At 37.1% G+C, this 17,741-nt stretch overlaps 1 protein-coding gene across 2 annotated transcripts; it reads left to right on the top strand.

Annotated features, from left to right (window-relative positions):
• Nucleotides 1-1,551: 1,551 nt before the first annotated feature.
• Nucleotides 1,552-17,601, top strand: tespa1 (thymocyte expressed, positive selection associated 1). Of its 2 annotated transcripts, none has more exons than XM_030133911.1 (12): nt 1,552-1,814; nt 2,798-3,026; nt 3,896-3,938; nt 4,763-4,803; nt 4,979-5,023; nt 7,166-7,205; nt 7,646-7,696; nt 7,944-8,042; nt 9,755-9,963; nt 10,861-12,050; nt 12,538-12,625; nt 16,315-17,601. In XM_030133911.1, exons 2-12 carry the CDS (start codon nt 2,864-2,866, stop codon nt 16,401-16,403), a joined length of 2,058 nt encoding a protein of 685 aa, XP_029989771.1. In that variant the 5' UTR covers nt 1,552-1,814; nt 2,798-2,863; the 3' UTR covers nt 16,404-17,601. The 2 variants fall into 2 exon arrangements, with proteins under 2 accessions (XP_029989771.1, XP_029989772.1); XM_030133912.1 differs by having other exon boundaries at nt 1,553-1,814; nt 7,947-8,042.
• Nucleotides 17,602-17,741: the final 140 nt, after the last annotated feature.

Raw genomic sequence — 17,741 nt, forward strand, 5'->3', positions numbered from 1 at the left:
CCAGACCCATAAAATAATAACAGTGAAAAAAGTAAAATTATATCATGATCAGGTTTACATCTACAAGGTTTCCTTAAAAATCCGAATAACATGAACAACTTGAATTGTTTTAAGAAAAAGAAGTGCAATTTAAACAATATTCCTCCTCCGTTTATCAGTTATCATTTACACATGTGTATTACAATGGCACAAAACATTAACCTCCTGAAACCCAGGAAATGTCAGCAAAGTACAAGCTTTTTATGTTTTTTATTAAATAAGTGCCTATATTGGAAACATCATGATGCAACAGTTTTTTCTGATGCAGTTTTAAAAAATTTTCATGGAATGTCCTTTGTGGTGGACAGTTTTCTTTTTTTTTCTTTTTTTTTTGGATAAAGTTGTGAAACTCTTGTCCATAAATGTGGATAGAAAACCCATAGCTGGGTTTTTGGAGGTTAAGTAACAGGCAGAATATTGGTAAAATTGCATTTACTTTTCTTAACACATTTCCGTTTGTTCATATTTGTTCAGGTTATTCACATTTTTTTAATGAAAGTATAGTTTGGTAATGTAAATATTTTCCTGTAATTTTACTTTTTTACACCAAAAAAACAAAGAGAACATTTGGGGTTGTCATTATTTATAGGTTATTATGATAATAGTTTACTGGCCTGACCCATTTGAAATCTAATTGGACTGTATGTGTCTGTATGTGGAACCTGAATTAAAATTATTTTGACACCACTGATTGTTAATCTCTTCATTTCACAAATTTATCCCGTGGGCCGGATTTGGCCCCCGGGCCACATGTTTGACACCTGTGCCCTACACCCTGGATGTCAGGATACTCCATTTCTGTCCACATGTCAATGTTCATGGACCACTTGTTCTTTGGTAGCTTGTACGGATCCATGTCCAGTCCAATTGACCTTCATTTCATTTCATATTTCACATGTTTACTGCTATACTCGGTCATGTTGAGCAGGTTGGTTTTTGCCACTCAGTCTGACTTAGAGGGGCGTGGCCCGGGGGGAGTGACGTACCCTCTGTACTCAAAATTTAACATTTGGAAACTACAACCAACCAGCATTTCTTGGCTTAAGTTTTCTTTATTAGTTACTCACACTTAGTAAAGTTTCAGCGCTTTTATTATGGCGGCATTTTACTTGTTGACCAGTTTAATTGGATTAAACCCTCATAAAGTCTACATGTTTTATAATCTGTCACTGAAACGTAGGTTATGTTAAAGTAATTATCGTCACCCACTATATGGAGTGAAACTCTTTTGATGTAAAACATTCATGTTATATGATTATAGGTTATGTTTAGATAAATGACATCATGATAAATTCATGATGTAGTCATACTGTACATGGTGGTGGTTTTAAAGGACACAGTATTGTCAGAGTCAGAGAGGCTGATGTTTTGCATCCGATCGACCCCAGTGTGTGTACGTGCGTGTGTTTGTGAGGTGTGTGTGTGTGTGTGTGTGTGTGTGTGTGTGTGTGTGTGTGTGTGTGTGTGTGTGTGTGTGTGTGTGTACGTGCGTGTGTGCAGGGTGTGCAGTAGCCTCGTCCCACGCTCACACAACTGTTGCCTGACATGAGATGCAAAGTCACTTCCCCCCTGTGAGCCTCTGCACAGAAATACCATCAGAGTGTCTGATAAGCTTCGGATGAAACCACCGACTTGTGCTCATGACTTAAAAACTGAAAACCAAAAGAGGCGGAATGCAGTTTGAAGTTGTCAGACACATTGCAGATACAGCTGCGACAACAGGAAACCAGAGAAAAGGCGCCGGTGCAACAGAACTGAAACCTGCGTCAATGAAGGTAAATCTGCTTTTCACTTGTTGAGTTTGTTCCATGTTTTTGCTTTACTCACAAAAGTGGAAAAGAAAAGTTTTCCAAAGTTCAGAGAGTCAGAAAACAACCAAATAATATGCTATTTATTTCTGTGTTCTAAAGACCATCATGAACATCCGCTGTTCTGATGATTGGTTTTCTAATCGTGAACATGGAACAGAATGTTTGGACTCCTACAGTCACATGCTTTCACCTGAAGAATCTATACAGATGTGTATTTCTGGTTTCTTAATGCCACTTCACATCATTTTATTGTTATATGTTTTTACTCTACTCCTTTTTATCTTGTGCATGCACTCTGTTTTAATTCCATGATTGGAATGTCAGTGTCATGTTTTGGTCTTGATGCATAAATGATTGGAAATCTGTTTTATTTCTATTTTGAGAGTAAATAATATACTTTACAGTTGACTTTATGAAGTGCCTTTATGCACTTTAATTTTGTAATATGGATAGAATAATAGGCCAACTAGTTTTTACCCTATGATGTAGTGAGCCTACAGAAATATAAGAGAAGATACAGTTTTCTAATGAATAGAAAATAACTTTATTGTCATTTTTACAACACGATGAGAATCAATTGAGCAGCATCTCAGCAGTCACAATAAATACATAGTGTCAATCCAATATAAGATAGTACAAAGATTTTGTATAATGACTTATTCAGGTATATTTTTTAATCATAAAGTTCTGTCAAATAGTCATAAATGTGATTTTTAAATTTTTTTTTGTGGCTGCCAAACCATTCATATAACTTATTTTCCCTCAAGAGTTTTAATGACATGAGACAGTTCATAATTTCAGAGCCTATTTTCTTGTGTTATTTAGTGTCAAACAAAGAATGTAAAGGAAAGGATCAGGTTAATATTATTAAGTGCAAATGATCTCCTGTGTCAAAATGTTATGATCAGATGTTTTTTAAGTCAAAATTGAAATATCTGTGTCTCTAGGTGTTGCTGTCCTGCATCAGCAGCTTTATCCCCACCATGTCTTGAAATTCTGAGTGATCTGAGACAATGGAGAGTCCAGCGTCCACAGTGAGGCGACGAGCATGGATCAACAGCAGCCGACAGTGGGTCACCTTGGAGGACCCGGACCCGGAGGCCCAGCCCTTCAGACTTCCATCTGCTTCTTTAGTGGATGATGACGTCTTTTCAGACAGTCAGTCCGATTCACCAAGTATGTGAAAGATGTGTTAGCTGTCTGTACAAATTAAGTTTAACCCAGAAAGACCCAAACATCCACTGTCAACCAAAACCATACTACTGATGTGAAATGTTTAATACCTGTTGATTCGCTATTCCTATCAATACATGTAAATAATTGGTGTAAAATGCAGTTTGTCATCTTTTCATGGTCATCAGATATGACATTTGGACATTCAGAGGCTCCGTGGAAACACTGTCATCTACAACATTGATTCACCAGTAAAACCCATGCAGTTGGATCAATGACAGTGGATGGAGACACTTGGTTCATGTTCACTTAATGATATATTTGCTGAAAAAGTCATGTTTTCTTCAGTTTTCTCTGTTTCTGATGTAATAACCCTCAACTTTAGTCTGAGCTTTTCTGAACATCTACACAATCAGTGAATTAAAAAAAAAAAAAAAAAAAAAAAAAAAACTCAATTTTTACTGAAAAAAAAAAAGCAAAATACAGATCATAATATTGTAATAAATGGTGAAAAATCACTTAAGAGAGGTTAAATAGAGAGAAAAAATGATTTGGGAACTGCTATAAAGGTGGCACTGGGTCTTTATGGGTTAATAATGATAATGGTTAATGTAATGGGTGACAGTTCTAGCATCCACATGGTTATGGATTTTTGCGATTTATCAGAATTAACTCTAAAGTGATACAGATTTAATGCTGAATCTCTACCTTTTTAACAGTAGCCCTGCATTGAAAGATTCCTGCTTTTTCTAACAGAATGCATGCAAATCTAATACGGATGTTTGTTATAAATAATTGAAAGAGCATGAAGATTTGTTAACTGTATGAAACTACTCATAAAGCAAACTGCTGTATGTGTGCAATTTCCACAGGATGCTTCACAGGAAAGATTGAGAGCTGGCTCCTCGGTTGTGGGTGAGTCAGATGCTTGACTTTTCTTTTTTTTGTTGTTATGAGATGATAACATTTAGCAACATGATCTTGAAGATAGTCTGACAGCCGCTGGAATCACACTCAGCAAACAACAGTAAGTACATAATGGAAACTCTCTGAAGTCAGGTGTTCCAGGAAGACCAAGAAGACACTGAGGTTAGGCAGCCACAGTATTGTTTTCCCCTCAGATGGTGCATTTTTTTTTTTTTTTCATATGGAAAAAGAATGCAATGCAAGACTTTACTGTTGAATTGGTACATTTGCTCATCAGAGCTTTGCCTATGGTGAACAATACATGACATGGTGGTCAAGGCCATCAAAACTATGAAAGGAAGAATGTTTTTTAGAATGTCCCTGCGGTTGAGAATAAATTAATTACACAACTATAAGGAAATAACAGTTTCGTCTCAAAGAGGAAGGGGACCAGCATATAAACCACATTATTTTAAGTCTTTTATCAGTTAAAGGAAGCTGCACATCAAGTTAATTATGCACATGGTGGTATTCAGAATATTTTCACAGAGAGAAAAAAAATGTAGCACAACAAGGGGCGTGATGAGGATGCATTCTCAGAAGTCAATATGAAAATGACCAGATTGGTTTAGAGGTGTTGACTTTTATTTTGTTTGACTTGTCAACACTTTAACAAGAGGAAGTCTATTCGTACTGCTAAAGCAGCTTGTACTGTAACTAGTCTGCCTTAATGCTCCATATCAAGATATCTATGCAAACACAAGCTGCCTATTTGACCAGCGAAGCACGCAAATGTTATTAACTCTATGTGCATGTGTTGATATGTCTTTCAGGTTGGAGTCAAGCTTGGAAAATGTTCATCAGCTGAGTTTTGGTAAGTATATGCTGAAACGATCTAATACCATGATGATGAATGACAATATTGCATTTGCTATGTTTGATTCAGGTTGTATTTTTACTGATCAGATTAAAATTAAAATATAAGTAACAAATTGAAATACACTTGCACATTGGCTTAGACATGAATAACCAGTGTGTCCTCTCGTTAGAGAAAGCTGGAAATTTTCATGATGACTTAAGTCTTGGTGCTGATGGTAAGTACACACACCACACCACACAATGGAAATAATGCAGGAAATGATCTTAAAGGAAAATAAGCAGCTTTTTTTTTTTTTTTTTTTTTTTTTTTTTTTTTAATTCTCTTCTCAAGCCTATACTTCTTTTGTTTAAGACTGACCTGCATGCCTAATTGCAATATTGCACCAAAATGTTCAGTGCTGTATGAAATGTATGTGTCTCTGTCAAGCAGCATGTATTTAGAGGAAGTGAATGATAGCATGGTGTTTCTTGTTATTGCATGGTTATGAATGATGTTGATGAAGTTCAGAAAAAATTTACAGTTTTTGCTTTCTTTGACATGTGATTAAATATAGACCGATACAGCTTTTTCAGGGGAATGCACCTTAGATTATATATGCATCTAAAGGACAACAGTTAAATGTACAATTATAAAATCTGGATAGTATTAGTTTTTATATTGTGGCAATAGGGTTAATCATTTGAGTGTATTTAAGGTGCAGGTAGGATATTAGGTGCACATTTTCACTACAGAAGCCCTCTCCCTGAAACTACATTATTTTATAAATATGACAGAAATTAATCCTGTATTCACATCCAGACTGGCAGTACATACAGTGCCTATAAAATGTATTCACCCCTATGGATATTATTCCCTTTTACTACTTTTATAAATGAAATAAAGCTAAGATTTAATTTAGCTTTTTTGACAAGAATCTACAAAATACACTCTCATATGTCTAAGTGAAAACAAACATCTACAGTGTAATGCCAATTAATTTAAAATACACCATGTAATTGTGTATACAGTTGCGGAAAAAATTCCTAGACCATCCCTGGTTTTCTTCAATTTCTTGTTCATTTTAATGCCTGGTACAACTAAAAGTACATTTGTTTGGACAAATAAAATGTTAACAACAAAAATAGCTCATAAGAGTTTAATTTAAGAGCTGACATTTAACCATTTTCCATGTTTTCTTGATAATAACCAAAATCACTTAAGTTCTTACATCACTAGCTGTGGCATTGTACTGACAAAAACAGTGCTTTTAGGCATTCTATGTTTTCTTTTCTGTCTGTTTTAGTCACATGATACACACAGGAGTTAGTACTTGATTGCATAACCATTGTTTTTGATGACTTTTGATGGTTTTGACGATTTTTTCTTTGTATATATCTTAATGTGATCAGACAAATATTCACCCTCTTCAAGTCAGTATTCAGTACATGCAGCAAGGAAAAACATTCAAGGGGCTCAATATTTTTTACTGGGAAATGTGTATGTGTCATGTTACAGGGATTATGAAATATTATGATACAATAAACAGGGAGCTCTGATTTTTAAGTTTCATTTTAGGAAAACGGTCTTAGTATGAAGAGCAAATCAACTTAAGCATAAATAAACATCTGATTGTTATCTAACAGCCAGGGAATTAACTGTCTGTAATGAATCTGCCCATAAAATAGTGTTTTATTTAATAATTACTGTACCATACGGCACAATACTCAAGTATATCAACATTTTCTTACACCCCTAGTTTAGTTTCAGGTTTCTCTTTTCCCGCTGGGTTTTTGGAGTTTTTCCTTGCCGAGAAGGAGGGTCTAAGGACGGGGGATGCCCGGGACATTAATCCATTTTCTTCATCTACTGTTTCTTTGACTTTTGTTTTCATATCCAACTAATCCTGTAAAACCCTGTGAGGCAACCTTGTTGTGATATAGGGCTCTACAAATAAAACTGAATTGAATGGGCTCTATGCACAGCCCCACTACTTCCTGAACTTCAGGTGGCTCCTTTATTTCCTGTCTTTCATTATTGGACACACTGATTATTCCAGGTGTGCCTGCTACTTGTTGTTGTGACTACTGATTAATTCGGCTCACCTGGATTAATCAGTGTGTCCAATAATGAAAGACAGGAAATAAAGGTGCCACCTGAAGTTCAGGAAGTACTGGGGCTGGGCATAGAGCCCATTGAGTAACAGTGACTGTCAAACACACCAGGCGTGACATAACAGTGACTGTCACATGGAGGTGTAGTGAGGCTAATTCATATATACATATCCATATTAACATGGGACCAGGTTTCCAAAGTACTTGTTAAAATGACATTAACATATGTATCAGTTCACAGTTCTGAAATGAGTTCTTTGTTTCAGCGTATGCACTGAATGGTGGACAGATTACGCCTGGAGCTGAGTGAGTAACCTTATAATTATGACATTGAGATAATGTTGTAAATTGCATGTTTTATTAATATGGATTCATATGTTTTCATGTTATTTTTCTGTTTTAGTCTCATTACCTATTTTCCATTCAAAGACATTATTCATTAAGAAATGACTGACGGTAAACTTTATCAAGAGGCATTTTGTATAAACTGATCTGGTATTTCAAAGCGTTCATCGTAACACCCCCAACTTAAGCCACATCTTTTCACTGATATTTTAAGTTGCTGGTTACAAAAGATAGCATCTATTTTTAGCACTCTGCTTTAGGCTCAAGTATGAAAACTATCTCATGGAAATTTTCTGTTTACTTAAATGCAAGTCATAATAAAAAATAAAAAAAAACTTGGATAAAGGTGACCACTGTTCTTTTTCTTACATCACTTTTCTTACATCGTGCCAACCATGAAGCTTTGCACATCATCCTTCCATCAAGCAACGGCGCAGCAGACTCACCAGCAGGTCAGTGCCAAACCTCTTTCTCAATGAGATGAGCAGATAATGGAAACTAAAGTTCTGCTGCAAATGATACTCATGATAATTTAAGTCTTACGAAGAACTCACAGGACAAATTACACTGTTGTGCATGTAAACTAGCCTATTATTACATGTATTTGAAAACTGCTGCAATTGGAGTACTATTCTTTCTTACATATTTATGGATGACTTGATTTTTATCTTAAGATCTTAAACATGCTGTTGTCTTCAGTAGTACCCCTCGTCAGCAGCTATGCATGCCATCACTAAGCCTGGGCCAGAGCATGGCCTCCAGCTGCCCCTCCTCCTCCACCTGCAAAACTTCATCCAGGTGAGGTCTGAAAACTTTTCACAGGTTTCTCAGCTGACTCATAACCAGGCTCTTGGCTGTTGAACAAGCTTAACAAGATGGAGCATCAAATATGTGCATTCCTCCCATTTTTGGCTTTTTTTCACTCAATAATTTAGACTGTTTTCATTTTTTAAGCATTTTTAACCCATAAAGACCCAAACATCCACCAGTGACCAAAAATCATTCACTGATATAAAATGTTAAATACCTGTTGATGCACTAATTCTATTAGTACATGTAAAGAATTGCTGTAAAATGCAGTTTGTCATCCTTTCATGGTCATCAGATATGACCCATTTGGATGTTCAGAGGCTCTGTAGTGAACCTGGAGACACAATAATAATAATAATACTAATAATAATAATAACTAGAAGCACTCGGAGAGCGCAGACCTCCGCCAAGGCTGATCAGTGGCCCCCCCCGTGGGCCCCCCCACCCCCGATCACCACCAAAATGTAATCATTTCTTCCTTATCCCATTTCCAACAAACCCTGAAAATTTCATCCAAATCTGTCCATAACTTTTTGAGTTATGTTGCACACTAACGATCAGTGCCCCCCCCCCCCATGGGCCCCCCCACCCCCGATCACCACCAAAATTTAATCATTTCTTCCTCATCCCATTTCCAACAAACCCTGAAAATTTCATCCAAATCTGTCCATAACTTTTTGAGTTATGTTGCACACTAACGATCAGTGGCCCCCCCCGTGGGCTCCCCCACCCCCGATCACCACCAAAATTTAATCATTTCTTCCTTATCCCATTTCCAACAAACCCTGAAAATTTCATCCAAATCTGTCCATAACTTTTTGAGTTATGTTGCACACTAACGGACAGACAAACAAACAGACAGACAAACAAACAAACAAACCCTGGCAAAAACATAACCTCCTTGGCGGAGGTAATAATAATAATAATAATAATAATGATAATAGTAATAATAATAATAATAATAATAATGGATTAGATTTCTATAGCGCTTTTTAAGGCACCCAAAGTGCTTTACATTATTGATCCATTATTCATTCACTCACACATTCACACTCTGATGGTGGTAAACTACGTTTGTAGCCACAGCTGCCCTGGGGCAGACTGACAGAAGTGTGGCGGCCAATTCATGCCAAACGGCCCCTCTGACCACCACCAAACATTCATACGCATTCATACACCAGTGTGAGTGACACTGGAGTTAAGGTGGGTGAAGTGTCTTGCCCAAGGACACAATGGCACATGACTAGGACAGAGCGGGATTGCCATGGCCGCCCCATCATCTTCTATAACATTGATTCACCAGTAAAACCCATGGAGTTGGATCAATGATAGTGGTTGGAGATATTTGGTTTATGTCCAGTTGATATATTTTTTGCAGACAAAATAATCTTTTTCTTCTGTTTTCTCTGTTTCTGATATAATAACCCTCAACTTTAATCTGAGCTTTAATGAACATCTACATAATGTCAACATTAAATATAGGAAAATACCTGATTTTCTCTTAAAAATGTAAAATACAGAGCATAATATTAGAGTAAATGGTGATAAATTGCTGAAGAAAGGTTAAAAAATAGAGAAAAATTCATTTGGGAACTGCCACAATAGCAGCACTGGGTCTTTAAGGGTTAAAGAACTCTAGAACTTTGAATGCTAAATGTGTTTGAATACATACTTTTTTTTTTTCTTTACATGCCCATTAGTGTGTCCGAGGTCCTGAAGATGTGTTCAGAAGATGCTGAGGAGACGCTGTATGAGCTGGGTTTCGGCTCCGATGAGCCACAGGTCACTGTTCGCATCCCGCCTCGTTTCTTCACCTTCCCATCTCAGGCACAGGGCATCAACTTCCGTCTCTTTCTGGACTCACAGCTGCGGCGGATTCGTGAGGAGGATCCCAGCCTGTCTCTTGCTAGTAAGACTATCAGTGTCTTAAATTTATCCATGAAGTGTACATAACGTGAACTGAAAGTGACACCACACCAACAGAAGGACTCATATTACCCCAATTTTAAAAGCCCTTCATTGGCTCCCAGCTGCTTTCCGTATCAGTTTTAAAATCCTGGTGCTGATCTTCAGAACCTTGCATGTTCAGGCTCCCTCCTATATTAGCGACTTGCTATGTCCCTATACCCCCTCTCGGAGGCTGAGGTTATTGGATCAGAACCTACAGGGGTTGGACAAAATAATGGAAACACCTTCACCTCAAGATGATAATGCCCCAATCCATACAGCTAGAATTGTTAAAGAATGGCATGAGGAACATTCTAATGAAGTTGAGCATCTCGTATGGCCGGCACAGTCCCCAGACCTCAACATTATTGAGCATTTATGGTCAGTTTTAGAGATTCAAGTAAGACGTCGATTTCCACCGCCATCGTCTCTAAAAGAGTTGGAGGGTATTCTGTACTTCTGGTCCCTCGTACTCGTTTCAGAACCCGAGGAGACTACTCTTTCCAGGTTGTTGTGCCAAGGCTCTGGAATGAGCTTCCTCTCTCTTTACATTCACTAGACTCTGTAGATGCTTTTAAGAGTAATCTTAAAACCCACTTGTTTCTCCAAACATTCTAACGACAGTAGGGGTTGTTATGTGACCATCATGTTTATTTTACTTTATACCTTTTTGTGATTGTAATTGTATCTCTTTTTTCCATTTGTATTTTATTGTTCTTTGTGAAGCACTTTGTGACTTGTCGTGTCTGTGAAAGCTGCTATATAAATAAACTTTGCTTGCTTGTAAAAACCTTCATCAGCAAGAACAGATGGTAAGACTGCTATTACATGTATTAAGGTCTGTTCTTCTGTTTTTCAGGTCGTTTCAGACAAGTGCAAGTGCTCACAGCAATGGCCAATGCTTTCTACTCCCTCTACTCCCATGTGTCCCGCACCCCTGTTCAGAAACTGGCAACTCCAGAATTTAACTTCTCCTCTCCAGTTGAAAAGATCGAACGCTTCAGGAGCAACATTCGCAGCGAGCCCCGTTCTCCAGTGGAAAGGCTAAAGGACACCGTCTCCAAAATGTGCCTCTACACAGGTTCTCCTCGTGGGTCAGACTCCACCTCTCCACAGCTGTCACCCAGTAAACAGCAAAGCCTGCCTGATGTTGTGGATATAATGTTGGAGAAAGTCAAGCCTGGGGTGAACAAGAAACTGGATTTGGAGGAACCAGATGATAGAAATTCAGCTATGGATGTTATATTCAACTCAGATGGTGATAAATCCTGCTACAGTTGCCAAGAAGAGCAAACACAGCTGACAGTTCGGAATACAATCGAAGCAGTACAGGACAGTGAACAAACAGATAAGATTGATACTTGTGAGAACAGTGTCAACCTAGAAGACACTGACAGCAAGACTCACAGTACTCGGACATCTTTAGCATCATCACTATCAGGAGAAACTGTGATAGAAGTAGGTCGTCAGTTTGTTTCATTTCCATCTGAGCGGAAATCAGACTCAAGTCAAAGGATGGCTGACCTGAAAGCTGTTGCCAAAGTTTCATATGATCTTATCTGCCCACAGATAGTAGAGAATGTGCACCAGGCACCTTTCAGCTGTCAGTACATACATGGTACAAAAACAAACATATTACCTCTTATATCCTCTGAGACCGAAAGCACAGATAGAGCATGTCCTATATCACACAGAAACCATGAGACTCAAACTGGTATTTCAGCAGCTTATGAGCAGTCATGCTTTGGCCCAGCTGATGTTTCCTCATTAGGGACACAAACACAGGTGGATACATCCCAAATACATCTGCTGGCTGCCAATTGTAGTTCACCCCAGTATTGCATCACTGTAACAGTAGAAGGGGAGGATATCTCTTCCTCTTCCTTGAACACACTAGATTCCAGTCATATTTCAACTCTTCCACCTGCCCAAACCTGTGAGGAGTCGACTGGTGACGGAAAGAGTCAGTACCTGAATCCAATGACACATCACGGCCAGGGGCACAACTCCAGTAATCTACAACAGGTTAACTCCTTTGAGCTGGAGGAGGTAACAGTCACTCTGCAGATACACAGTTTGTGTTAAAAATATAGTGTTGAATGATGTTGGAAATGAATGATGTTACAAAGATAAATTATACTGTTCTTGCTTTGCATTTATCCATTAGGATTTAGTGATGTTCAAGGAAGTTGTGTGGTTTGTCATCATTTTTTCTACAAAATGTATGTTCTTTGCAGTTTCATGCAAAGAATCCTGTCTTTTATTTTGTAGCTCATGATGCAGCCTCAAATGTCTAGCCAAAATCTAATTAATAACACACATTCTTATATGCACAGCTCACAATTCTTGATATTAATATCAAAAATACTAATAAAACATTAACTTTTCTAGAATTGATAGATCTCCATATTGGTCGAGAATAATTTTCTGATTTGCATCTTGTGTTTGTGCAACCTTAACTGTGTAAGATAATTCCCTATAAAGCAGGAAGTAAAACAACATACCATAATACTAATGCTTTAATACTGTCTCACAGATGCATAGTGCAGGAGAGGATGATTTTGGACAACCAGAACATGGAAGAACAGCAGCCTCACCACTGTCCACAAAACGTCAGTTCAAAGGTAGACTTACATTCTTGTTGGTGTTTATTTTTTTCCTTTCTTTTTTTGCAATTCACCCTTTAAGCGCCAAAGTTGCAATATTGCAACAAGCAACATAACTGAATGAAACAGACAGCTTTTTTGAAATCTTGATATCAAAATTGAATAATTAAAAAAAAAAAGAAAAAACCTCTGCCACCTATAGGGTTAATACAGTGCTCAGTAAATGTAGCTACTGCTGTAATGTCATAAGAAGTCTTGTGATAACAGGGTTGTTAAAATAGCTGTTTGTGTGGCCAGCAAAGTGCTGAAGTCTTTCATGACAATACTGTACATGCTGACTGTGGTTAAAGAGTTCTGAATGTGTTAAGAAAGAAGGCGTTGTCTGTAACTACTACAATGAATACTGTAACCTGAACATATTTAGAGGATTTTATTAGCACAACTAATTTAAGAGATTTTATGGTTTAGGAACAAGAGAAGGTTTAAGAAGAAGTGGTTGGTATTTCTTGATAGGTTTACATTGCATTATGCAGGTGAATTTATTACTAGGAACCAAGGTTATCATCATTAATGAAAACTAATGAAATGACAAAAACTAGAATTGAAAAAAACATTTTCGTTAACTGAAATAAATAAAAACTATAATTAAAAGAAATAATGATAACTAACTGAAACTGTATTGTGTGCTTACAAAACTAGTATGTAAAACGTATAAAAAATTATGGATAAAATTCCCTTTGTTTTTGTCTTTGTCGATGTCAGTTTTTAGCTGGCGGCACCATACGGCACTTCACGGTCTGTCACTTGTCGTCACTTGTTGTTTAGAGTCGGCTTCTCATCCCCACTCTACCTGGCAAGATGGAGACTAAAGTTGGGAGAAAGCAGCAGAGTCCTGTATGGGATTTCTTTGAATACGACGGCGAGGAAAATAAAAGATATGAAAAAACTAATACTAACTCTAATACTAAAACTAAATTAAAACTAAGCATTTAGAAAACAAAGAAAACTAATAGAGACTAGCAAACCTGCTCTAGAAACTAATTAACACTAACTGAATTAGAGAAAAAAAGTCAAAACTACATAAAACTAAACTATAATGAAAAATCCAAAACTATTATAACGTGCTAGGAACATACAGCACAGTGTGTTAATACAGGTCAGACAACCGATGCAGTCATGCAGTCATATATGGTGCAAAAAATTGTTTTATAAAGCCAGCTACACACAGAGTGATTTTGGTCCTGTCCCAGACCATAGGTGCCAAAACATAGCAATATTTTTGGTTGTGGATTAAAAGAAAATAAAAGAAAGAAAATGGTCATGGATTAAAAAAAATGATGTAAAATACAATAAAGAATGTGTAGTCTGAGACAATATTTTAACAGTCAGAAATTATGTTTGACCTTCTCACAATGAGAGGCTGCTACGTCAACTTGTCAAGTAGCAGGAAATCTGCATGAAAAGTCGTATTGATAAGCGTGACACATATTTTTACATAACATTATACAGTATTTCCAAGATGGCCTACATTCCCTAGTCACGACATGGTGCTCATTCTTCTGTTATCCCTCAACTTTGAAGCTTTCACTGTATGTATACACCAATCAGTCACAACATTCTGACTACTTAAATAATATTATTTCATTACAATGGTACCTTTCACTGGGTTGGATATATTAGTCAGCAAGTGAATATTTAGTCCTTGAAGTTGGTGTTGAAAGCAGCAAAATGAGTAACAGAAGGAACTGAGTGACTTTGACCAGGTCTATATTGTAATGGTGATGACTAGGTCAGAGCATCTCCACAAGTGCAGGTCTTGTTGGATGTTCCTGGTCTGCAGTGGTTAATACAAACTAAAAATGGACAAAGGCAGAACATCCCAATCTCAAGACCATTGAGCATCTGTGGGAGGTGTTGGACAAATAATCTGATCCATGGAGGTCCACTTCTATACTTCCAGGACTTCAGGGATCTGCTGTTTAATGTCTTGGTCCAAATACCACAGCACACCCTCAGAGTTCTGGTAGAGTCTAGGCCTCAGGTCAGCGCTGGTTTTGTGGAAAAAGGGGAACTTACACAATATCAGAATGTTCTTCTCCCATAAATGCTCAATTGTTTGAGATCTGGTCGTTCTTTAGATACTGTTAGTAGATACTAAACACTTCACACTGGGAATGAACAAGAAGATCTGGAGATGCTCTGACCCAGTGATTTGACCATCACAATGTCTCCCCTGCAAAAGTAGCTCAGATCCTTACTCTTGTCCATTTTACTGTTTTTAACACATCAACTTCTGAGGGCTAGATGTTTACTTCCTGAACATTTCCATTGTAATGAGATAATAAAAATGAATACCACTTTATCTGTTAGTGGTCACAATGTTATGGCTGATTGGTGGAAATACCATTTTTGTAACAGCACCATCATTACCGTCATTGTTTGGTGGACGGTACGTGCCAATGATATTTTATTAATTCATAAAGACCCAGTCACTGGCAACCAAAACCATCTACTGATGTAAAGTGTTTAATAACTTCTGAATCACTAAACATATCAATACTTTGAAATAATTGGTGTAAAATGCAGTTTATCTTTTCATGGTCATCAGATATGACCCCTATGGACGTTCAGAGGCTCCGTAATGAATGTGAAAACACCGTCATCTTCTACAACATTGATTCACCAGTAAAACCCATGGAGGTCATTCAATGTACAGTGGTTGTTGACACTTGTTTTTACATTCAGTTCATTTACAGGGTGGGGAAGCAAAATTTACAATATTTTGAGGCAGGGATTGAAAGACAGTGTATGACCAATTAGTTTATTGAAAGTCATGAGAATTTATTTGCCACAAGAAAATTGACATAATAGAAAATGTTTTTATTCTATGTGTCCTCCTTCTTTCTCAATAACTGCCTTCACACGCTTCCTGAAACTTGCGCAAGTGTTCCTCAAATATTCGGGTGACAACTTCTCCCATTCTTCCTTAATAGTATCTTCCAGACTTTCTGGTAATAGTTTTGCTCATAGTCATTCTCTTCTTTACATTATAAACAGTCTTTATGGACACTCCAACTATTTTTGAAATCTCCTTTGGTGTGACGAGTGGATTCAGCAAATCACACACTCTTTGACGTTTGCTTTCCTGATTATTCATATGGGCAAAAGTTTCTGAAAAGGTATGGATAATAGTGTTAGGTATGATTATGACATCAATATGTGTTTGGTTTCAAAACAATTGACGTAGTGCCTGCTGAGAAAAAACTAAATGTTGATTGTAAATTTTGCTTCCCCACCCTGTACATTCATACTGTTGCTGAAAAAGTCACATTTTCTTCAGTTTTCTCTGATTCTGATATAACCCTTAATCTGAGCTTTAATGAACATCCACATTATCAGCAAATAAAATATAGAAAACCACAATTTTCTCTGAAAAAATGCAAAATACAGGAGGTGATATTATTGTAAATGGTGATAAATCGCATCAAGTTTCAATAGAGAAAAAATCATTTGGGAACTGATATAAAAGTAGCACTGGGTCTTTATGAATTAAATAGATTTACTTGAGCTGTGGTTTGAGATTCAGTTGACATTGACCTCTGCATTCTAGTTTTCTAGCTTTGTCACATAATGGCTGTAGGTGAAGTCTTGAGGCTGCTGAACCCTCACATTTTGTAGGAGTCTTACCTGTGTGTGTCCTCGTGCAGGTGAAGTGGCCCGTGGTGACAGTGTGCAGTCAGACAGCAGCGGCTATGCAGAGGAAGAAGTCAGTCCCTCTCCTCGGATCAATGATTAATAAACTGCAGACTTACTGCAGCAGTGGAATGTCTAATAAGACTGGTAATGACATATAAGTTTTCCTTCAGGACATATTGTGGTTACAGTGAACATAACAGGCTGTGCATAAACATAAAGCTGTAAGAAAGCTTTGAATAAATGGTTTAATCCTCGACAGCAACATGTTTAATTCATCGTTTTATTGTAAATCAAGTACATTTGAAATGGAGCTCTTGCTTCATTTTTTTTTTTTTTTTTTTAAATTATGCAGTATTTGTTTACTGCTATAACATTGACTGAGTTGAACTTCTTAAATCTCTTCTGAAACAACAGCTAAGTTCCTTCTTTCAATAATCACATGGACAATACATGGGTCAGCATTCCCAGAGAATGAGGTCTGAGCTACAGAACAGAATGCACTGTGCACGGGTGGACGTGAACATACAGCAGGACAGCCTCCATTGTTCAAAAGGCATTATCCACACAAATAGTGTAACTTGATACTATTTGGAGACTTATTTCAGTTGAGTGTAAGGTGACAAATATGCTCCTACAACAAGCCATTACTGAAGCTTTACACAGAGACAAAACGGACCATAATCAACTCAACACAAAAACTCATAATGCTTCCTGTTAAACAGTAAAGTAAGGGATTCACAAACACTGGTTAACACAGGCATGATCCGAATCATGGGGTAACAACATTGAAACATCGACATATATTTAATCTTTATTTATCTAAACTATAATCCTGGAAGTCAAATGATTTTTTGCATGTTTGATAATTCATCAGTAATTCAAAAATGTAAATGACTTAATGCCGAGTTGTTGTTACAATGAAGGAATTTACAAAACTGCAAAGACACTGCATCAGAGATAGGGCAATAAATACACGGCAACATGTAAAGATTTGACATTTACCGCTACAATGTTGTCTGCAAAAGTTTGAACCAAAACAAGGACGACATTTTGAGATTAAGAGTAGATTTGACGAGTATTTCTACAGCTGAAAAGAATCAATACAAGAACTTTCTTGTGATGTTCGTACATGTGAAATGTCTGATGAGGTTGTTGAAAATATTCATAGTCATTTATGACTCAACACAAGGCTATGCCTGGCAGTTTCATGATTGTAACAAGGGATGACTTCCAAAATACTGATAAAACTAAAGGTGAGCTACTGATGGATTTCAATTGACAGTAATTCTAATACTAGATTTAAAAAAAAAAAAAAAAATCCAAATACAACTAAACAAAAACATCACAGAAAGATTTGGAGTCCAAATTCATACACAAGAGTTTTCATTTCTTATGTTGGCTCGTCCATAAAATGGGTCTTTAAAATGCTTTTCTTCTC

The sequence above is a fragment of the Sphaeramia orbicularis genome, chromosome 5 (assembly GCF_902148855.1).
Source record: "Sphaeramia orbicularis chromosome 5, fSphaOr1.1, whole genome shotgun sequence".
NCBI lineage: Eukaryota > Metazoa > Chordata > Actinopteri > Kurtiformes > Apogonidae > Sphaeramia > Sphaeramia orbicularis.

Excerpts from the sequence above, each read along its gene's own strand:
- tespa1 (XM_030133911.1), top strand. The coding sequence starts at position 2,864 with ATGGAGAGTCCAGCGTCCACAGTGAGGCGACGAGCATGGATCAACAGC. Across the intron at positions 8,043-9,754 it reads ACCTGCAAAACTTCATCCAG|TGTGTCCGAGGTCCTGAAGA; the intron begins GTGAGGTCTGAA and ends CATGCCCATTAG. Across the intron at positions 9,964-10,860 it reads TCCCAGCCTGTCTCTTGCTA|GTCGTTTCAGACAAGTGCAA; the intron begins GTAAGACTATCA and ends TCTGTTTTTCAG.